The sequence below is a fragment of the Pseudorca crassidens genome, chromosome 9 (genome assembly GCF_039906515.1).
Source record: "Pseudorca crassidens isolate mPseCra1 chromosome 9, mPseCra1.hap1, whole genome shotgun sequence".
Lineage (NCBI taxonomy): Eukaryota > Metazoa > Chordata > Mammalia > Artiodactyla > Delphinidae > Pseudorca > Pseudorca crassidens.
The window spans coordinates 53,581,392-53,603,662 of record NC_090304.1 but is presented as its reverse complement, the minus strand read 5'-3'; the positions used below and the strand labels follow the sequence as shown (position 1 = coordinate 53,603,662).

At 54.2% G+C, this 22,271-nt stretch overlaps 1 protein-coding gene across 4 annotated transcripts in view; it reads right to left on the bottom strand.

The window, feature by feature from the left end:
* SLCO2B1 (solute carrier organic anion transporter family member 2B1) overlaps nucleotides 1–22,036 on the bottom strand; it is a 53,652-nt gene extending 31,616 nt beyond the window's left edge. For 2 of the 4 annotated variants that reach the window (XM_067750356.1, XM_067750355.1), the window contains exons 1-6: nucleotides 21,618–22,034; nucleotides 8,006–8,136; nucleotides 6,753–6,890; nucleotides 5,299–5,461; nucleotides 2,204–2,443; nucleotides 1,872–1,970 (exon numbers count right to left, since the gene is read on the bottom strand). In XM_067750356.1, coding sequence (XP_067606457.1) covers nucleotides 1,872–1,970; nucleotides 2,204–2,443; nucleotides 5,299–5,461; nucleotides 6,753–6,890; nucleotides 8,006–8,136; nucleotides 21,618–21,633 — 787 coding nt within the window. In that variant the 5' untranslated portion in view covers nucleotides 21,634–22,034. Of the gene's footprint in view, nucleotides 1–1,871; nucleotides 1,971–2,203; nucleotides 2,444–5,298; nucleotides 5,462–6,752; nucleotides 6,891–8,005; nucleotides 8,137–21,617 lie in introns of all 4 variants that reach the window. The other 2 variants (XM_067750359.1, XM_067750357.1) reach the window with 2 other exon arrangements.
* Nucleotides 22,037–22,271: the final 235 nt, after the last annotated feature.

The following is a 22,271-nucleotide window of genomic DNA, read 5'->3' as shown; positions in this document are numbered from 1 at the left end:
CCTCCAGGTGTAATTAGGGCAAGATTATCCCAGGTGTACCTCCTGACTGAAGTGCCCCCCTCTCCCAACAGACCTCTTGACCCCAAGGCTGAGTTGGGTACCTCCTCCTTCAAGAGCGTCTGCAAACACTTTCTAACAATACAGATGCATGATGACACCAACCCCATGAGTGGGGCTGATTCCCAGGGGCTTGATCCTGAGCTCCTCCTGGACAGGGGCCAGAGTACACAGTCAGCACTCAGCAAATGCATCTGTAAAACTGGGGGCAAAGTTGGCTTCTGCACTGATTCCCTCTTCCACTTATTATTCCCCTGGCTTCTGTGCCAGGCTGGTGGGAACTCACACACACAGCTCAGATCTGCTTCTCACATACCAGTCTGTGCCTGCAGTGGATATGACCCGCCCAACCCATGCAATGCCCCAGAGAGAAAGAAGGATTAGGGAGGTGGCACATTGGTCCACAGGAATGCCACATCTGCCTGTGAAGGTGGCACAGCTGCCAGGATGATGTCAACAGAGCCAGAAACATCCCCCCATCCCCTGTGCTGGGGTGTGTCTGGGAAACTGACTCCTGACTCCTAAGACTGTTCCATAGGGAGAGAGGAGTTACAACCAGAGTCCACATTTGGCTCCTGGCCCAGCTTTCTAGAAGGAAGGGAGGTGGGGCAGGGTTATCCCTAGCGACTCTTGTTCAGAGCTGCCCAGGCCTGTCCTGACTGGAGGCACCCGTGGGCAAAAGCCAGAGAACAAGAAACAGAATCTGCCTGTCCATCTACCTGTACATGTGTCACCTGAGGCCTCTAGGGCTTGCTGGAAAATCTCCAGGTGAGGGATGGGACATCTGAGCACCACGAGGCAGAAGGCAGAGCTGGGAGCTCAGAGCTACTTGGTGTGACCAGAGGCAGCTGAGATGCCAGAGTGAACTTTTCTAAAAAAATTCCACTCCCACTCCTCACAGAGCGCCAGGACTCTGGGATCCCCAACACTCCTCCCTCCTGGCTGCCTTCGGACCCAGCTTCAGTTCCACTCCTTGGCCCACACTGACCACTACCTGGATCAGAGACCGCTATTCCCCAAACGGTGTCCTCAGCACAGGTTGTCAGGCTCTGAGTGGTCAGAGCTGGAACGGTCCTTAGAGGTCACCCAGTGGATTTCCCATCTGAGATGGCCAATGTAGCGGAGTCCTGCTCCAAAGTTCTCTCCGGCACGCCAGTGTCCTCTCTGTGTCCTGAGGCTTGTCCCCCGACAGATGGGAGTGCCCCACAGGCCAAGAAGAGTATGTGGCCCTGTCTGCTCCACGGTGTATCTGAGCAGGGGGCTGGGGGCCTGGGGGAGCTCAGGGGTGGAACTAGGTGAAGACACGTAACAATAGTGACAACACTTATACCTCTCCATCTGACGGCTCCTTGTAGCTTATCTCCACATTCTCACTGCATTGTGATTACAGCTTTGGGAGGTGGGCGGGACAGAGAGTATCTCAAAGATGGGAAAGCTGAGGCTCAGAGAGGTTAAGAGGCATGTCCAGGGCTTCCCTGGTGGCTCAGTGGTTGGGAGTCCGTCTGCCGATGCAGGGGACGCGGATTCGTGCCCCGGTCTGGGAAGATCCCACATGCCGTGGAGTGGCTGGGCCCGTGAGCCATGGCCGCTGAGCCTGCGTGTCCGGAGCCTGTGCTCCGCAACGGGAGAGGCCACAACAGTGAGAGGTTCACGTACCGCAAAAAAAAAAAAAAAAAAAGAAAGAGGCATGTCCAAGGTCATGGGGTTGCTGGGATTTGAACCTGGGTCCCCTGGCTCAGTGTCTCTTATGAGACCAGTGGTCAGTCAGCTGTGTCTATGTGCCCCCGGGGACAACTGTGTGCTCTGAGGCTCACCTTCCGGCATTCGATCAATGTCCACGTAAAGGCGCAGCATGAGGCTGCCCAGCCCATAGGCCATGCCTGGCCCCATCATGGTCACTGCAAACAGGATCCCTGCAACAGGAAGCCTAGGTTAGACCCCTCTAGCCCGGCTTCCCTCTGCAGGTTAGTGCCTGCCCAGCCTCCAACTGGCAAGAGCAGCCCATCTCCCCTGGTCAGGGACGGAGAGCTCTCCAGGGCTTCTCCGGCCCTTTACCAGCCCCATGGGGCAGAGGTCAGGGACTCATACTTAGCCTGACCTGGGCCGCGCCCTCCCTCAGAGCCCGAGGGGTGGGACAGGTCCTCACCGAGGTAGAGGGGTGAGTTGCTGTTGTGGGCAAAGTCATCAATGTAGGAGATGCCAAAGGGCTGAATGGGCACCCCGCCCACACCGAGCAGCGTCTGGGCCGTGAACATGATCCCCACCACGGCCAGATGCTGGACTTCTGTGTAGCCTGAGCAGCTGCTGTTGGATGGGGCTGGGGCTGAGGTTGGGGCCTCAGTGGTGGGCACGCACAGGGAGGCCTCAAAGTCCTGTGGCATGTCTGCTGAGAGATGATAAAAAATATTAGGACAATACCTAAGACTTGTATAGCACTCACTGATGCAAGGTACTGTTCTAAATGCCCTGTATATAAACCATCTGACCCTACAGCAAACCCAGGGAAGGGGTGCTCGCATTACTCCCATTTTACAGATGAGAAAACTGACGCTCAGACAGCAACTAGCAAGGGTTAGAGCCAGGATTGGAACCCAGGCAGTCCAGCTTTGAGTCCATGCTCTTAAACCAGAGGTATGTGGAAGTGCCATGGCAACAGTGACTCTTAGGTGGAAGGGGTGGGGCGGTCGGAGGAGGTGTGGAGTTTGAACTGAGTGGAGAAGAAAAAAAAGATTTTCCAGAAAGGGAAGGTGGGGGAGGGTGTTCCAGAAAGAGGTCACAGCACATGCAAAACCAAGAGCTTGAGAAGTTCAGCATGGCTGGCTCACAGAGTGTAAAGGTCGAGGCCAGGGCTGAAAGCAGGGCCAGGCAAGAGCGGGGACACTGGGCCTGGGCTGCGGAGGGCTCTGGCGCCCTTGACCTTCCTTGTGGGGAGGCTCGGTGTCAGCTCGGGACACAGATGCAGAGTGCAATAAAGGGAAATTTCTTAAATTAGTACCAGATATTTGTTTCCTGTAGCTCACCAATATTTGCTGAGCAAACTTAAGAGGACCCTCGTACTATTATTATCCCGAATGCGGGTGTAGAAGTGGCCTTCTCTCTGCGGCTGGCCCAGCCCTTTCTGGGAACTCTGAGCCATGTCCACCCAGCCCAGAGAGCCACTCTTTAGGGCTGGAAAAAGCCATGTGAGCCAAGGTCAAGGACCTGGACCCTCAACCAAGACTGCCTGGGTTGAAGACGGTGAGACTTTGGCAGAGAGGCCCTCAACCCCCCAGGGCTCAGCTTCGTCCGTCATCTGTTGAACAAGCCCCCTAGGATGGAAGCTCTACACAAATATGGAATTCAGAAGCAGAATAATTCAGTAGTTCAGAGCAGAGGCTCTAGGGCCAGGCTACCAGGGCACGTCTACTAGCTGTGGGCCTTGGGGAAGTACCTCCTTCTCTGTGCCTCAGTTTCCTCACTTATAAAATAGGATAATGATAACACCTGCTCAAAGGGTTGTAAGCGTTAGGAGTGGTGATTGGTGCCTGTGCACAGTGCCTACAAGACATTAGATATGAGGATTATTATGGGGATCTTTAATAAGATCTTTTTTTTCCACCCCTGGGTCCCCAGTACCTAGCAGAGGGCCTGGCACATAAATACTAATGATAAGTAATTCATTAATGAGGAGGAACGAGTGAATGAAATAGCCTTGTATGTCAGAGCAGCGTGGGTGTTTGGTGGTCACCAAGTCCAGTCCACCCATTGTATAGATGTGGAGACTGAGGCTCAGGCAGGAGAAGAGGTCTGCTTGGGGTTTCATGGGGAGCAGAAGGGTGTTGTATGGCAGTGAGGGTGAAGAATGTGTGTGACCCTGCACAGGAAAATCCCTGTTAAAGTGAAGATTCTGGACGGAGGAATGTGAAGAAGTGTAATTTTTCAGCATCCTAGTCAGGTCTCTTGACAGTTCTCCACTCAGGCCTAGATAACCACTCTGCTTTCCTCCTGGACTTTCCCCACTTCCCAGCCATTGCCTGTGCAGTTCCCTCCACCTGAAATGCCCACCTTCTCTCAACTGCCACCTCCTCCAGCTCACTCCAGCCTCCAGTATCCTTCCCCTACTCAGGGCTCTACCAGCTCCCCCTGGCTGTCTGGTGCTGGACGTTCTGGCCTGCGGCAGAGCTGCCCATGCTCACGCCAACCCACGCTCCCTCGCAGCTTCTCGGGGCTGGTTGTACCTGCTCCATCTTTCCACCCCTGGGCCTGGCACAGAGTAGGAGCTCCGGGGTCTGAGCTGATGGGAGGACAAGGGAGGAAGGATGCTTTCTGATAGCGCTCCTCCCCTGGGAAGCCTTCCATGATGGAGGCTGGGCCGTGGGCTCCTTCCCTGGGCTCCTCCGGTCCTGTTCTTCCTTCCTCACACAATTGATACAATGCGTGGGGGAAGGGGAGGTATTGTTTGTTTCCTCTCCCAGACTGGGAGCTCCCAGTAGGCAAGGACTGAGTCCCCTGAGAGGGTCCAGCACAAAATAGGCAGCACTAAGGGTTTCTCGGGTGGACCACCAGATGGATTGTTGAGGGGTTGGTGGATGGATGGGTAGATGGGTGAATGGGTGGAGAGGTGGATGGGACAGGGAGGGCTGCCTGAGTCGTTCTCCAAGGGACAGGCATCCATCTGTCAAGTTGACTCTCAACAAAATCCCACTGGGCTCAACAGGGGCTTCACTATTCCTGTCCCAAATTCTTTCATGGTTTTATTTGTTCATTCACTCATTCATTCTTTCTTTCATCAATGTCTTGGCTTCTTGTGAAGATTAAATGCATCAATACACGTCAAGGGCTTAGAACAGCGGTGCCTAGTAAATGGTGTGTGATACTGTTATTATTATATACAAATTATTATATATTATATATTATTATCCATAAATATTTCCTGAGGACCCACACAGGCCAGGCCCTAAAGTGGGCTGCATTGTAAACCCACCCTCACCTCAAAAATAAAAGCGGTGACATACAAGCAGGCCCTCACCAAGCGATGCCCAGAGGGCCTCACCTCTGCCCCAGGACTACCCACTACCCCACTGCCCAGGGCTGCCTGAGGGACCCGCCCGGGCTGAAGGAGGCAGTGGGGGGTGTGGGGAGGACTAGTAGGTGTTCTGGGAAGCTGGGCCCATCCTAACCGCTGGAGACCTGGGGCGGGGCCCTGTGCACAGTAATGCAGCAGCTCAGATATACCCTCAGCCCAGCCCCTCCTGCTCTTACCGGGGCTGGTGTGGTCGTAGCGGTACGGCTCTGAGATGAAGTGTGGGACAGCCATGAGCACGCCTGCCAGGGTCACGAGGACAGCTCCATAGCCGATCAGGCGGGGCCGATGTACCCGGCTGCCAAAATAGCTCACAAACACGATCAGGGCCGTGTTCCCCACCTGCAAAGGGATGAGAGGACCCATTCAAGTGGGCCAGAGGGCCGGCCTTGTCGCTATCGCCAATCTCAGTGTTCCCTTCTGTAGAATGGACTAGCTGGTTGAATAAGAATCATTTGGCTCCGTCTTAAAAATACAGATTCTGGGTCCTCCTAGGAAGGTCCCTAGTGTCCCATTAGAGGAGAGAAATTAGAGCAGCGTGGACAGGGCTAGAAGTTCAATTTTATTCTAGAATGTGGGTTGGGCCCCGTGTTAGAACTTCTGGGAAGTCATGAATGAGAAACAAATAAAGTCTAAAGCCAGAGGACTAAGGCTTGGATTTTGAGCCTTAGAATCAAAACCCCCAGATGTGGGTGCTGAAGGGGACGTAAGAGTTTGCAGGGAAGGGCGGCTCTGCCGTCAGAAGCTGGGGTGTGCACTCCACTCTGTGGCTCACTGGTTGGTGACCGCGGATGAGGTACTTACCCCTCACCTCCTTGCCGATGGAGGGGGGCAGTATCAGCAGAAGGTCAGTGGGAGGACTGATCCTGGGAAGGACAGTCACTCTCCATTTTATAGATGGGACACAGGCCTAGAGTCAGGGAGTGACTTGCCCAAGATCCCAGGTAATGACGTTCTCTTCCCACCTCTGAGATCTGAGGATGGAGTGCTAAGGAACACCTGGGGACTCGGTGTAGACCACAGGCCTTGGGTTGGGAGGAATGTGACACATCACCCAAGGGAGAGAGAATTTCACAGAGATCTACTGGGGGTCAGGGAGAAAGAGAGTGTTCTCAGGACTGTGACCTTTTCTGAGGATGAAAACATCTGTTGGGGAAGGGGTTGGGCACAGCTGGACTCTGATCTCCCAGTCCACCCAAAGCGGATTGTCCACTCCTGGCTGTCTGGCTGTCATCCCAGAGGCAGAGGCCTGTGGATCCCGGGGCAACTCCACGCTGTGGAGTCATCCCCTCCCCCAACCACACCAAGGTCCCAAAGTTCTGCCTTTGATCTAATTTAAACCTCTCTCACTACTGTTGAATTGGCTTCCTCTGATTCCTTCCTGGGGCAGACAATAGCCGGGTGCCTGAAAAGGTGAAGGAACCAAAAGGAGAATAGGGGGACATGGGGACCCTGGCTAGCTCTAAAATCCTCCGTGTCCCCCAAGAGGGACCCCCAAGGGTGGGATAGGAAGGAGCTAAGATGGGATTGCATGTGGCACTGGGGGGAAGGGTTTATGTTGGGGCAGTGAGGGAGGGGGGAGGGGGTGAGCCTCCCTCAATGTCCCCCCCTGCGGCTGTGCCGGGGCCAGTACCTCATTGAAGGCGGCCAGCAGCCCCGAGGTCTGACTGGAGAGGCCGAAGCGCTTCTCCACCGTGGAGATGGAGCTCTTGAGGTAGCCGGAGATCATGAGCTGCGCCAGCTGCAGCAGGCTGTGGCACAGCACGAAGAACTGTCGGAGGGGCCGTGGTGATGGCAGCGGGTGGGCGGAGGGCCGGGGAGATCGCGGCGGGTGGGTGGTAGATAGACGAGGTGGGGTTGGAGAGAGGGAGGGAGAGTGAGGCCATGAGATAGAGAAACAGAGTCAGAGGAGACAGTCACACAGGAGGAGAGAGAGGAAGAGAAGAAGAGTCCAGAACAAGAAGAGAGAGAGAGAGATACTGGAGTAATGCATGGATTCTCACACAGGCCTAAAAACTAGGAAAGCTGTCCTGGGTACCCCAGGAGCCCGGGGGCGACCTGAAATCCACAGGACTGAGAGTAGGGTCTTCATGGGGCCAAGGATGACAGGAGCCCCTCTGACCCCCAGAGGTCCCCCAGGCTGGACTGGACCCCGCTCCGTGTTCCACCACCCTGCCCCTTTCCCCAGGAAGCTCCCCAGATCCCACCCCACCCAGTCCTCCCCTGGAGCTCCCCTGGGAGACCATCTGCACACAGCAAACCCCCAAGCTACCCACCCCACCTCACTCAGCCTCACCCGAACACCCTCCCTGCCTGTACTCCTACTGAAAAACTGGCAGAATTCCTAAGAGAAGAAAAAGCTTGCTTCAAAGAATTAAAAATAGGGTGTTTATGCCAGAGCTTAAAAAATAGAGTGTCTGTTCTTCTGAGTTTCAGTTTCCTCATCTGTGCAACAAGGAAGACACCCCTGCCTCCTCAAGTTATTATGAGAACTAAATAAGACCATGTGGGGACAGCTTCCGGCACGGGGCCTGGCACCCTGTAGGTGCCGGTGGAGGCTTGGATGTTTAGGGCTGCCTTTGGAGCCAGCACTCCCAGTATTCATACAGGTTCAGGATCCCTGGGGTCCTTCTCTTTCCTGCTAGAAAAACAGGAGCCAAGAAGACTGGTCACCCACTGCCCACAGAGCAGCCTCTCTGGAAGGAGAGAACATGTGCCTGAAACCAAGCTAAGTGCTTCTGTAGATCACAGCTACCCATTCTACAGATGAGGAAGCTGAGGCTCAGGGAAAGGCAGCAACTTGCTTGGCATTTTATAGCCTGTAAGTGGCAGAGCCTGTTCTATTGGGCTTGGATGGCCCTGCTCCTGCCAGGCCCTGAGAGGTACCTTGATGCTGTGAAACACACTTGGCCGCAAATCTTGAGGATTTGGCCTGGCTTTGCCTCCAGGTGTGTCTTCTGTGCCCACCATGGCCTTGGTGCCCTTGTCTGGTACCTGGAGCTCCTCACCAATTGGCCCTGTGGGACAGACAGCCAGGGCATGAGAGTGGAGATGGAATCCCAGAGAATGGCCCTGACCGGGTAGCCCAAGGTGTATCAGGGGTTGGTGAGAATCTGAGTCAAAGCACCATCAGCCTTCCTGCGTCCCAGGTGCTGAAAGAGCCGTTCCTAAGAGGGTGTGTGTGTGCTCCATGTGCCCATGCTGGTCAGATCCCACTGGGACCACCTATTCACACCTTCATTCCATTCCCAGCGTAAAGCTTCCTTCTAGGGAGAAGTTTCTGATGCTGCCACGTAACTGTAAGCTGTGGCCCTGGTGTAGAAATGCATAGCCTTGGCCCCCCTGGGGCCTATATCTGTGAGACATCCAGTGTTCCTGGAGGCTGACTTTGGGTCTGGGTCTGTGTCTGTCTGACTCAGTCTAGGATCAGAGGTCTGGGGTCCAGTGCATGGTCAAGTCTTGGTCCAAAGTCAGGACATAAAGGCTTTTCCTGGGGGTAGTTTGGAACAGATACCAACACCTCCACAGGGCACCACCCTGGCTATAATCACAGAACTAACCAGCCCAATGCCCACATCGTACATGAACCAGGTTGCTGGTCTGCACAGAAAGGGCACTAAGAGGTCATCCCATTTAACCCCTCTCATTTAACCCTTGAAAAACTGAGGCCCCATGTGTGGAGATGACTCAGAAGGTAGAGCTAGGTTAGAACCTGGATTCTTGGCCCCATTACGTGTGCCTGGTTTTCTCCCATGGTAACCATGGTAACCATGTCCGTCTCCCACTCACTGCAGTCCCTTCAGAGGCATCTCTCAGGGTCTCTTGACGTTTAATCTCAGTGACGAGCCTGGAAGCCTGGCCTTGGGAGACCTCACCCCTCCATTTAGATGAAAACCACCTGCGCCCCCCGGCAGCCCAGGCCTCCTTGGCCTTCCTCCCCTTCTGGGGTCCCGCTTCCTGCAGAAGCCACTCCATTGTCTCAGATGCCTCTCAATCTGGCAGGAGTTTCCGCTCATTCAACAAGCTCCGCTGGAGCCTGAAAACTGCCCTGAGGACACTTCTGACACAGAGAGGGGGTGTGGGACCTCTCACCCCATCTCCAGGGAGATGGAAGGCAAACTCAGGGAGGGACTACGGAGGCCTGCCACCGCCAGTGAGGGTTTTGTGCTCCTCACACAAGATACCTGGGAGCCTAAGGAATTTTTCAAAACTGAGATATAATTCACACACCGTAAAACCTACCCTTTCAGAGTATACAATTTAGTAGTTTTAGTACATTCAAAAAGTCATACTCTACCACTGCTATCTAATTCCAGAATATTTTCATCACCCCAGTAAGAAATCCTGCACCCATTCCTCCCTCCTCCCATTTCCTGACAACCACTGATGTATTTTCTGGCTCTCTGGGTTTGCCTATTCTGGACATTTCATATACATTCATATAAATGGAATCATGCAATATGTGGTCTTTTGTGACTGGCTTCTTTCACTTAGCATAATGTTTCAAAGGTCATCCACGTTGTAGCATGTATCTATGCTCCATTCCTTCTAATGGCTGAATCATATTGCAGGGTATGGCTATATATCAATCACATTTTGTTTACCATTTATCTGTTGATGGACATTTGTTTCAGGTACGGCGAATATTCATATACAAATTTGTGTGTTTGTGTGTGTGTGTGTGTGTGTGTGTGTGTGTGTGTATTTATTTATTTATTTATTCATTTTTTTTCTCAGTTCTCTTGGGTATATAGCCAAGAGTCGAATTCCTAGGTCATATGGTAACTCTATGTTTACTTTTTTTTTTTTTTTTTTTGCGGTACGCGGGCCTCTCACCGCTGTGACCTCTCCCGCCACAGAGCAACAGGCTCCGGACGCGCAGGCCCAGCGGCCATGGCCCACGGGCCCAGCCACTCCGCGGCATGCGGGATCCTCCCGGACGGGGGCACGAACCCGCGCCTCCCACGTCGGCAGGCGGACTCCCAACCGCTGCGCCACCAAGGAAGCCCTATGTTTAACTTTTTGAGGAACTGCCAGACTGTTTTCTAACACCATTTTACACTCCTGCTAGCAATGGATGATGGTTCTAACGTCTCCACATTCTTGCTAATACTTATTATTGTCTGTCTCTTTGATTATAGCCATCCTCATGGGTGTGAAATGATATCTCATGTGGTTTTTTTTTAATAGACTTTTATTGGAGTATTATTGCCTCACAATACTGAGTTAGTTTCTGTTGCACAACAAAGCGAATCAGCCACGTGCATACACATGTCCCCGTATCCCCTCCCTCTTGAGCCTCCCTCCCATCCTCCCTATCTCACTCCTCTAGGTCATCACAAAGCACCAAGCTGATCTCCCTGTGCTACGCTGCTGCTTCCCACCAGCCAACTATTTTACATTTGGTAGTGTATATATGTCCATGCTACTCTCACTTCGCCCCAGCTTCGCCCTCCCACCCCACCCACCCCTGGGTCATCAAGTCCATTCTCTATGTCTACCTCTTTATTCCTGCCCTGCAACTAGGGTCATCAGTACCATTTTTTTTCTTTTTTAGATTCCATATATATGTGTTAGCATATGGTACTTGTTTTTCTCTTTCTGACTTAGCTTCACTCTGTATGACAGACTCTAGGTCCATCCACCTCACTACAAATAACCCTCATGTGGTTTTGATTTGATTTTCCCTAATGACTAATGATGTTGAGCATCTTCTCATTGCTTATTGGCCAAATCTTTGGGAAAATGTCTATTTAAATAGCTTGAGGAGGGACTTCCTTGGTGGCACAGTGGTTGAGAATCCGCCTGCTAATGCAGAGGATACGGGTTTGAGCCCTGGTCCAGGAAGATCCCACATGCCACGGAGCAACTAAGCCCGTGTGCCACAATTACTGAGCCTGCGCTCTACAGCCCGCGAGCCACAACTACTGAGCCCATGTGCCACAACTACTGAAGCCCGTGCACCTAGAGTCCATGCTGTGCAACTAGAGAAGCCACTGCAATGAGAAGCCCGCGCACCGCAACAAAGAGTAGCCCCTGCTCGCCGCAGCGAGAGAAAGCCTGCGCGCAGCAACGAAGACCCAACACAGCCAAAAATAAATAAATTTTGAAAAATAAATTAATTAAAAACAACAAATAGCTTGAGGAATTTGGTTGAGGAAATGGAAGTGTGTGTGGCTGGGAAGGAGTCCCTTTTGTGGGGTATGAACACTCAGAGGAAACAAGGAGATGCTGAAACAAAAGTGACACCTGACAGGGAGGAGATAAGGGGTTGGTCTAGATAAGGGAAGTTGGGGTGAGGCTCTGTGGAGGTCACTTTGAAGGAGAAGAGAAGGTGAGGAGGTTCCAAGCAAACTCAACCAGAGGAGGTTGACAGGATGATTTCTGAACCCCAGTTCCTCTCACCAGTAGAGACCAGTCACCTACTATAGCACAGAGGCTGTGCTACATGCTGTCCATGTATGTGAAGGCTTGCGTGCACGTTCTGCATGCTCGTGAAGCATCTCCACAACTCCATGCCTTTGGTGACCTCATGATCTCTATGCTTCTGATGAGGACACCAAGGCTCACAGGTAACTAGCTCTGCTGACTCATGTTGGTGCAGGAGCAAGAGCTGAGGTGTTCATCTCAATGTCACTCTGTGCTCCTTGCACAGATTTGAAGAGGGCAAGAAGCACAATGTTCTTCTCTGTCTTGGCCCAACCAAACCTAGCCAGGCCACCTGGAAGGCAGCAGTGTCCGCCCCCAAGGGGCCAGGCCAACAAGATGATGAGGCTGGAGCTGAAGCTGGAAGGTCAGAAGTCACTGACCTGGATCCCCAGCTCTGAAAGAAACCCAGGGGATGGATGAGGGAGGGGGCAAAGGCCAATGGACCAGCTCAGGACCTTCCACCCTCCTGTGACCCAGTCTATAGTGTGAGCCTCTGGGTGGAGGAGGGAAGCCCTGGCCCTGGGCCCTCCCCCTGGGTTCTGAGAGCAGCCACCAGTCAGTGTGTTGGGTGGCCAGTCAGTCACTGAACAGGGCTGGTCAGATCGGTTGTCAGTCCCCTTTGACCCCTTCCCCTTTGACAGCCTCTACAGGGGGGCTGGCAGCAGACAGTCTGACTCCCTGATAAGGGATAGAACTCCCCCTGGAAGGAGGGTCCTGAATCCAGGGCTGTGTGTCAACCTCACCTCACCTCACCTGCTGTCTCTGAGGCCCTTCCTGTCCTCTGAAGGCTTTTTTAAGGGCCAGCCCTGACAGGAGAGAGGGCAGCTGAGGGAGTGAACCTGGGCTAAGCTGGGCTGGCCTGTAGGAATAAGGAGAGGGGCAGGGAACCAGGTCCCAGGAAAAAATTCCAGCCTCTTCCTCTCTTAGTTGGGTAGCCAGTTTTGGGGGCCCCAGGTATGCCAGGGGGTTCCAAGGGCTGGCAGCCTGCGGCTCCAGAGCTGGTAAGTCACTGGTCCACTAGCCCACTGGCCTTCAGGAGACTTGTCTGTTCCGGCTGTCAATTGCCCACTCGCTGTAGAGCAGCTGCTCAGAAAGCCAGTCAGAAAGTTGCCCCGAAAGTCTGTCAGCCAGAGACCTTCAGTTCAGTCAGAGACTCCAGATGTGTGCAAGGCACGGGGTCCTGGCTGTGGGCATACCCCCCCCCCCCCGGCCAGGAGTCTGAGTCTGGGGGATGAGGGACAAGGTTCAGAGAGCAGCCTGACAGGAGGGGCTGATTTTCCCTGCCCGTTCTTTCCTGGAAAGGCTCAGGGGCCTGCCTACTCCAGCCACCTCCCAGCTATAAACAGCACATCTCAGGCAGATATGGGGCTGTGAGCCTGGATGTGCCCCTTTGTCTTTCTCAGTCTGTTTCCTCTGTAAGGCGAGGATATAGCATCTACTCAAGGAGGTAAGGCATCTCGGGCACCTGGCTCAGGCTTGGCACACAGTAGGCCTCCTGAGGGCCGATGCTCTCCCCTCTCCTGATAATCTTCAAGTACCTCTGAGGCCACAGGCCCACCTGAACCCATTTCCTTCCACGCAGCCCTGGTTCCTCCCTCCGACAGCTCCAATCATTCCGTCTCTGGATCAACTCTCTCTTTCCCATCCAAGCCCCAGTCAACCACAAGACCTGAGGACCTGGACCCCTTCCCGCCGTGCACACTCCCTAGCTGTGGAGGCAGTTGCCCAGGTTTTAATCCCCCAGCTGGTTTTGATCCCTTAGACCAGCGGCCCCTTTGCTTCCTCATCCTCAACGCAGGGCCGACAATCCCTACTGCCCACTGCCGAGAGCGCCCCGAGAACCAGACCCTCCCGCCATGTTCAGCCCGGACACTAGAGGCCCCAAACCACACCTTACCGATGACATTAACTTGACTTTGCTATTCCACTGTCTTCATTAGCATTTTTAGTTTTTACTCTTCTTAGACTGAGCAACCCCAGCAAATGGCTTGATTTTTTATGACAGGAACTTCCGAAAAGACAGAGCGACTCTTCAAGGGAAACGATCAACAGGGTGTGCACCTCAGATTCTTCGAATCTCTGCCCCCCAGATCCTCACCTTGCTGTTTCTACCAGAAAACCCTGGACTGTGGTATCACTATTCTTACCCAATCCTGGTCATCCCTCCCTCACCCACCTCTCTCCCCATTCTGAAGAACTGGCTGTAAAACAAACTTCCAAATTCTCAACAAATATTGACCTTTCCTCCCCACTCCGAGATACTGCCAAAGCTTTGAGAAGTGGTATTGTCCCTTGTCTGGGTAAATAATAGACTCTGTCTTACTGGCAGGTTGTGTCACTAACATGTGGGGAACCAGCACCGACACGGTGCATAGCAGGTTCTCAGTGAACATTGTTTTCTTCCCTGTCAGGTACAACCCCCCCCACCCCCGCCTGCCTTCATACTTGCTTTGGGACAGCAGGGAGCATTGCCACATCTAGAACTTGGGAACCAGGAGAAAGTTCAGCCCTGAAGGGCCAGGGAGGCGGGGGGTTGGGAGACCCAGCTCTCTGGCTCACCTTCTACCCTTACAGGAAGTGGCCTGATGGAGGAGTTTGTCCTGGGGCCACCCTATGTGCTGGGCTGGGCACACTCACCCAGCCTCCTAGCAAACGGTTGAGGTAGCTGCTGTGACTCCATGATGTGGATGAGGAAACTGAAGCACACAGAGGGGAAGGGGCTTATCCAGGTCCTGGGGCTGGTAAATGGCAAAGCCTGGACTGGAACTCAGGTCTGTCTGACACCTGGGCCCCTAACAGCAACCATGAGACGGTGGCTGCCAATGATGGCCTTAGAACCTATGAAAAATAATCCCCATGTAGCCATTTCTTATTCTGGCCTCGCTTCCCTCCAGTTAATTGTCAAAGGTGGTTGTATGGGGACAGTCGGCCATTCTACCAGCTGATTCTTTAGCTGGTCAGTTAGTCATTTCATTGGTCAGTCAACACCCTCTTCTGAGGGTCTCAGAGAGCACTGTCAGGGCAAGGCTGGACAGAGAAATATGGTGAGAAGGACATGTGGCCCTCAGTCCAGGGGACCTGAGTATGGTGAAAGTTCAGGACTCATAACCAAGGCCCAGATTTGAACTTTGAGGAGGGACGGGCTGAGACATGCCGAGAGGGCCTGGGAGAATTCTCATATCCTGAGGATGGAGGAAGAGGGCTTGGACCAAGGAGGGACAAGGAAAGGGCACTTTTTCTCCAGAACATTCCAGCCTGTCCCTCAGCAGAGAGAGCACGATCTAGGGTCACTCAGACCCAGTGTGGCCTCGAGCCAGCAACTAGACCTCTCTGAACCTCTGCAAAATAGGAATAAAGAGCCTTACCTCTCAAGCCTGCATGAGGGTCACACAGATAACATCCTTTAACTCCAAGATGCTGCACAGTGTCAGTTTTGTCAGTGTTTGCCCCAAACTCACCAGGGAGCTATCTCCAGGCCTGGCCACCAGGCCTGAGAACTTACTGTCCTGCAGTGGGACACTCAGCCCAGCAGTGCTCTCTCACCTCCTCCTGTTCCCTGAAAGGCACAGAACCCTCTGGAAGCCTCCCTCTGCTGTCTCCTTGTCTTCCCTCCCCTCTCCATCCTCCCCGGCTGCATTCCAAGACATTTATTTTATTTATTTATTTATTTATTTTGCGGTACGCGGGCCTCTCACTGTTGTGGCCTCTCCCGTTGTGGAGCACAGGCTCCAGACACGCAGGCTCAGCGGCCATGGCTCACGGGCCCAGCCGCTCCGCGGCATGTGGGATCTTCCCGGACCGGGGCACGAACCCGTGTCCCCTGCATCGGCAGGTGGACTCTCAACCACTGCGCCACCAGGAAAGCCCTACCTTTATTTTTTTTTTCTGATAATTTCCTTGTGCAAGAGAAGGAAGGAACTCTCCCCTACCCCTGCCACCACACACGCTTTGCCAGGGTGGTCAGAGGAACTGGCAGAGAGATAATACAGGGCAGAGGTTACAACGGGGAGGCCCTGGCCAAAGGCCCCATGTGTAGCTGCGTGAGCTGCGCACCGTGAAGTGAACGGCACCCTCTGGAGTTGTGCAGGGCGGACGGCAGTCCTGCCTGGGGGCACATCTGACTCCTAAACATTTTTATTTGGCTTGTACAATGCTGGCTCGCTGAGTGTTTTTAAGTTAGTTGCCAGCATTTAAAAAAATCAGGAAATTTCACACAAAACTCCCGATTTTTGTTTTTTCTTGAAAGATTAGCAGATCTGGCAACACTGGGCCCACCTTCCTATATGGAAACACTCAGCTGGTCTAAGATGCTTGCCTTTCATGTGGCAATTTGCCCTGTTAGAGCCTCTTTGGGCCCACCTGGCCTGCTTCAGGACCCTTTTCACCTGCCTGTGGGCTTCCCCATCTGTGACCCACAGCAACCCTGGGCCTGAGGAGTCTGCTGGACAGGAAGCCAAGGCTGGGTTCACCCTTTGAAGGGTGAGACAGCAAGACCAGAAAAGGCCATGACTTGCCCAGGGTCACCACGGTGGGGATGGACCTTGTCTCTGCTTGTTCTAGGAGTGAGAATGAAGATTGTTTCCACACATACTGTCAGCTCCACAAGACAGGTGGCCGGGGTCTTGGAAGCAAGCAGCCCAGGTGCCCGCTCTCAGGGAGCTACCAGGGGGTGTGTGTGTGTGTGTGTGTGTGTGTGTGTGTGTGTGTGTGTGTGTGTGTGTGTGTGTGATGGCAGGGCAAACACCTAATACAGAATCACAACATGTGCTCACTGTGTGACACAAGAAGTTCCAAGACTATAGAAACATAGCGAAGAGGTCCTAGACTACATTTAAAGGTTCTGGAAGGATTCCCGGGGGAGAAAACATCAAAGTAAAGGGCAGAAGTATGAAAGTGCAAAGACTGCTCAGGGAACGAATAGTCCAGCAAGACTGGAGCACTGGGGTCAAGGTGGGCAGGTGAGGCTGGAGTGGTTGGAGGGGCCAGGCTATGACCACCCTTGAACGCCAGGCTGGAGGGCTGGGTTTTGTCCTGAGCCCAGTGATGAGGTCTCATTTGGCCTCCTATGAAGACCTCCGTGCCTCTTGGGAGAGAGTGGAGAAGTCAGGCTGTGGGCCGGGACCAGGGAGAATGCAGGAGTGGGGTCCAGGGGAGCGAGCGATGATGGGGTCTGGGCCAGGTGGTGGCAGTGGGGATATAGAGTAACGAGTTGATGGACCACAGTGGGGAGATGGGAAGGACAGGACTGGATGGAAAAGTAGGTGGATGGGGAGTGCAGGAGGCCAAGGAGTCCTGGGGGCAGGGGAGTGGGGAGAGGTAAGGCTTTTGGTCTGGGTGTACCACCATTTAAGGCAGGATTGTAGGGTGATAGTGAGCTCAGCATTGGACGTGTGAGTTTGAGCTGGCACAGGGGCTCCCAGGGGAAGATGCCTAGGAGATCGTGGGCTCCAGGACAGCCCATGAGAGGACATGGGCCAGAGCCAGTCTGGTTCTTAGTCTGGAAGGCATGTGTGGAGAGAAGGGAGTAGAAGCCACACGAGGGCAATCTTGCCTTTGAGAGTGAGAAGCCTCCCCCATATGCCCTGACTGAGGAGAGCAGAGCAAAAGCAGGAACCCATCCTGGAACCATGTTCAGGTGCCAAGGTTGAGGGGATGGTGCAGGGTCAAAAGGAGCCCGGAGGTTTCTGGAAAACCTACCAACCTCCAGCACTCACACAGCCACGGCCTGAGCTGTGATGACTTCCTAGCCACAGACACTGGGCAATCCATTTGTCCAGATACTTCTCTCTGGAGGTGTGTGTGTAGGAGGCCAGCCTCGTGGCTAACCCTCGCCTCCAGCCCTTCCTACCTCCTAGATTGCCCTGGGCTGCCTCAGCCTGCTGGCTCCCTGGCCTAGCTCCTGCAGCCCATGCCAGCTCTCTCTCCCTCCATAAACCTCCCTTGCCCCTCCTGGTCCAGTTCCCTCAGCCCTTTCTCTGGGATGCCAGGCTGGTCACCCGCCTGCATCACTTATGTCCCCCTCTTATCTGCCCGATTAGCCAGTGGACTCCCCCGGGCAGAGGCTGTCCTCTCCTGGGTCGTGATGGACCATATTGGGTCCCTGTTGAAACCCTTTGGGACAGAAGACTTTGAATTCAAATATTTGTTTTGCCACATTGTGGCTGTGACCTTAGGCAGTTTATTTAGCCTCTCTAAGCCTCAGCCGCCTTCTCTGGCACACAGCAGTTTTGGTAGGATTAAAGGAAAATGCCCTGCCTGGTACACTGTGGCCCTCAACAATGGTGAGTTGAGGACCCCATCTGGCGCACGTGAGTACGGACGCCACAGCCTCCAAGAAGTCAAGGCCACCCCTAGTGAACATTCTTCTCTGGCCCCAGTAGATGCTTGCTATTCCCCAAACTCATCCTGTTCTTTTCCACCTCTCAGCCTTTGTACATGCTGTACCCTCAGCCCGGAATGTCCTGCCTCCCCGGCAAACCACTTCTCATCTTTCAAGGCCAGGCTTAAAAACATGATTCTTGAATTGAGTTAAACAGAGTGAGGGAGAAGGGTGGAGTGTGGGAGTCTGGGGAAGCGGGGGGCTGCAGCATGAGCCTGGGGTGGGATGGAGGCAGTGTGGGGCCCCTGAGGGCTTCAGTTCCCCGTGTGGTCCCACAAGGCTTCCGCAGGGGAAGAATCAAAGACAGGAAGTTGGGGCGGGGCAGTGTTGGGCCTTGGGCTTGGCTGTCATCTTTGGGAAATTCCTCCTAGCAGGACCCTTGTGTGGTCTGTTGGGAGAACGATAGCATGTTACTGGCCTCCAGCTGTTGCTTTCTGGTATTTTCCAAGCTGGGTCAGAGACACTGTGCTGGGACTTTCTATTCCCGATTCCAGCCCTGGCTACCCCATCTAGACCCGAGATGACCCTAAAAATAGTGATGAAGGCCGGGGGATGGAGGGTGAGTCCTGAGCCCTGAGCCCACAGGGAATCCAGGCTGGCCTCCCTAGGCCTAAAACACAGAGCCTGAGGCTCAGAGACATGTGCCCATTGGCCCAGGCCACACTGCTTCCTCCAGCCAAGAGTCCCAGCTTGTCACTCTCTGTGCTTTCCTGTTTACTCCCCGAGGGCCCCATTGTACCCCACCTCACTCCTTATCACGAGTCTCCAGTCCTCAATAAGAGCAGGCTTTCAAAGCAGATTGGAGGGAGGGAAGGAACGTCATGGGGCCGGGGTTGCTGGGGGCATGAGGAGGATGGAGGAGAGCTTCTGCGCTGAGCCTTCCCCAATACCCCACCTCTGCCCCACCTGGGCCAGGCTCTGGGGCCTCAGGAACGGATCAAATCAGACCCCATTTCCAGGGAGCTCCCAGTCTGGGGAGACGGGCATTGTTCCCCATCACTCCAAGCATCAGTGCTTAGGGCTCTGGGCTGCAGCCCATGAGAGGTAGCAGGAACCAAGTTTACCTCCTCTCCACCCCCAGGGTGTGGCTAGGCCCAGGCTTGCACCCTGGAGATAGCCAAGCCTGCCCCATACAAGAGGCCTCTGCTCCATTGCTCTCTCCAGAGGCAGAAAACTGAGCTTCTCAGCACTGGAAGGAACCCAGTGACCACTTCAGCCGACCCCTGCCATCTACTGCACAGATGGAGAAAGTGAGTCTCAGGGAGGGATACAAGCAGACTGGGCAGTGGATACCTGGCATCCGATCGTGGAGTCCAGGCAAGCTCGCCATGTGGTTCCCAGCTGCCCAAGATCTGGCGCATCGGACCAGGCCCGGCCTGGAGGAATAAATCCCCTGCCCACTCCCCAGTCACTAGCTCCCAGAGAACAGCTTGCTTTGTCTGGAACCAGTGGAGAAGTGCCCAGGGTGGGTGGAGACTCAGCAGCGTGGGGTGTGTGAAGGGAAGAGAAAGCCCCGAGGGCAATGGCACAGAACAGAAAGGGCTTTGGCATGGGGCAGGCCTGGTTCTGGCCCCGACTCTGCAGCTTGCTTGCTGGGTGACCTTGGACGAGTCACTTGCCCTCTCTGAGCATGTGTTTCCTCACTTATTAAAAAGGGTGAGAGAATGTCACTGCATTCTCCTAAAGCTAGTGAGGCAGAGCTACAATTTGAAGCTGGTTCTTTCCCTTGCCCCACCTCCCTGCCCTGGGTTGGCCCACATGTGAACCTAGGACTGGAGAGAACAACAGAAACAATACCAGGAACAAGGAAGGACGAACTGCAAAGACAGGGTCAAACAGCATATGGGAGAGCGATTACTTCCAGCTGGGAGAATCAGTCTGGAAGCCTTCCTGGAAGAGTTGGTGTTTGGAGGACTTAGAAAACAGGACAAATTTCATGAGAATGGGATGTGGGCAGGTGCCTTCCGGGTGGAGGTAAAGCTGAGCAGAAGTGCAGAGGTGGAAAAGCGGCTTCCCTGAATCACAAAATGGGCGTGGTCTGGGGAGATCATTTTCTTCAGCACCTCCCCCATAGACATGGAAGCTCTGCCTGTTACCTAAAAGCACATGGCGAGCTGGTGCTGGGACTTGGCTGACGGCCAGGTCTGACCCTGACTCTTTTCTCTGGTGTCTGCCCCTGGCTGGGACTGCTGGCCCTTCTCCCTCAGGCCAGCTGTGTGTGGGTTTCTTACCAGGCTCCAGGCTCTGTGTCCTGCCCCAGCTGTATCCCCACATCCCTCAGACCAGAAAGAGAGCATGGGGGAAGCCTGGCCATAGCTCAGACTGGGGCTCAGGAAGAGAGGCCAGAGGTGGCTTCGGGTGGCTCAGTGGGCAGAAGCTGGGGTCAGCCTCCTGCTGTGTGTGTGGGAAGCGGAGGGCCAGCTAGAGAATATTCCAGAGCTGAGCCCTGCAGGGGTCAGAATCACAGTTGGGGGACAGGTGTCGTACAGCCAAAGTCACTAGTTTCTTCCCGTAGGATCACCAACCCTCAGATCCCATAACAGGCCAAGACTGACTGGGAATTTGGTTTGTCAGTGGCCCGTCTCCAAATCAACTCACTCTCACTGTCATCTCCCCTGCAAGGGCCTCAGAGGAAGCATCCACCCCCACCCTTCCTTCCACGCCGTGGCTGCAACACAGCTGCGTCTGCCTGCTCGGCCCAGGAAGCCCTCATGCCTCACTCCCCGAAGCAAGTCCGGCCTTGTCTGGGTGGGTGTGAGGCACACAGACAGGGGAGAAGGCCAGAGGTGATCGCTGCAGGGCATCCAGCCCGAGGGCCACCCTATCTGAAGACCCTTTGTTTCTTCCACCTTCCTCCTCCTGCCCAAGAAGCTCAGCAGGACGCTCTGTTCCCAGAAACAACGCCCTCTCCACATGGTGCTTTGGGCACGCTCCAGACTTGGCTTCTCAAGGCTTCAAGACACCTCCCCTCCCGCTTCCTCCCCGCCCCACCACCAACAAACGCACGTAGGTCTGTGCAGGTCTTTCTCTGAATCGGTTTCTTTTCTGTGATCTTTCGGATTCTTTGTCTGCAGGCCTGTCTCTCACCTGATCTGTCTCTGTCTGATTCTCTCTCTCTCTCTCTCACTGTCTCTGCTTCTCTTTATTTCTCCTGGTCTCTTCCACAGCCCTCTCTCTGAGCTGGTCGCCCCTGTCCCTGCATTGCTCCAGCTGACACCTCTTGATCTTTGCTTTCTCCTGCTGTCTCTGGCCTTCTGTCTCAGACTTTGTCTGACTCTGAGTATCCCTGGACATGCTCTGGGTCTGACTATACTTCTCTCTATCTCTGTTTTTGTCTGCTTTGTCTGCCTCTATCTTTGCCTACTTCAAAGGGAGAACAGGGCTTGGAGAGCGTCCAGGGGCCTCCCTTCCCATTGCCCTTTCCGTTTCTCTGTCTCATCAGGGAGGTTAAGTTGGGTGCCCTGCCTCCAGCTGAGTAAACAGTGTCCCTTCCTGCCCCTCTGGTCATTCACTCATTCATTCAACACACTCTCACTAGGTCTGGCCATGTGTCTGGCTCAGTGTAGGGAACTGCGAACCCCTGCGCCACCCCAGTGCGCACAAGTTACCCCTACAGCCTCACCGTACGCCCTGGGAACGTGGGCCCCAGACTCCCTCCCAATGCCCCTTTCTGACTTTGTCCAGACTTACCTATCCTGGGTCCCATGATTTCGTGGGCGCAGTGAACTTCAGCCCCTATTTCAATCTCAGGACTGGAGCTTAGTGGGAGAGAGGGAGTGAGAACTTATCTGGGGCTTCTGTAGACAGCAGCCAAGGAACCACAGCAGGGATGCGCCAACGTGGGGACTCCAGGCACCGGGTCGATCGATGCTTTTTGGGCCACGGTGGACAGCAGCCACCTCTTCCAAGTGGGTTAGGAAGCCCTGCTCAAACTTGACCCTACTCTCCAAGTGCCTATCTCCCTTAGTCACTAGTTCCTTCTCTCCGTCTCTTTCTCTGAATTCCTCTGATCTCTGGCTGGGGCAGCCCAGGGCCAGAGTCGTGGAGGAGGATGTGTTTGTTTAGATCCAGCCCCGCTGATGGGAGGAGGCTGCTGACTAGCCTCCCCTCAGCCTGTTCCTTCACAGCCTCTTGGCTTGGCACTTCCCTTGGATATTTTCTCCTGCGAGCAGTGGGGAGGTGAGGGGCAGAGGGAATGTGGACGGGTGACCCCTCCCAGCCCTGGGGTCGTTCAGTCCTGATTTTCCAGTCTCCACTCTGCATTCCCATTCCTGCTCTGAGCCTCCTCCCACACCGAGCTCTCGTCCCAGTTACAGAACTTTTTTCACCCTCCAGGAGCCCCAT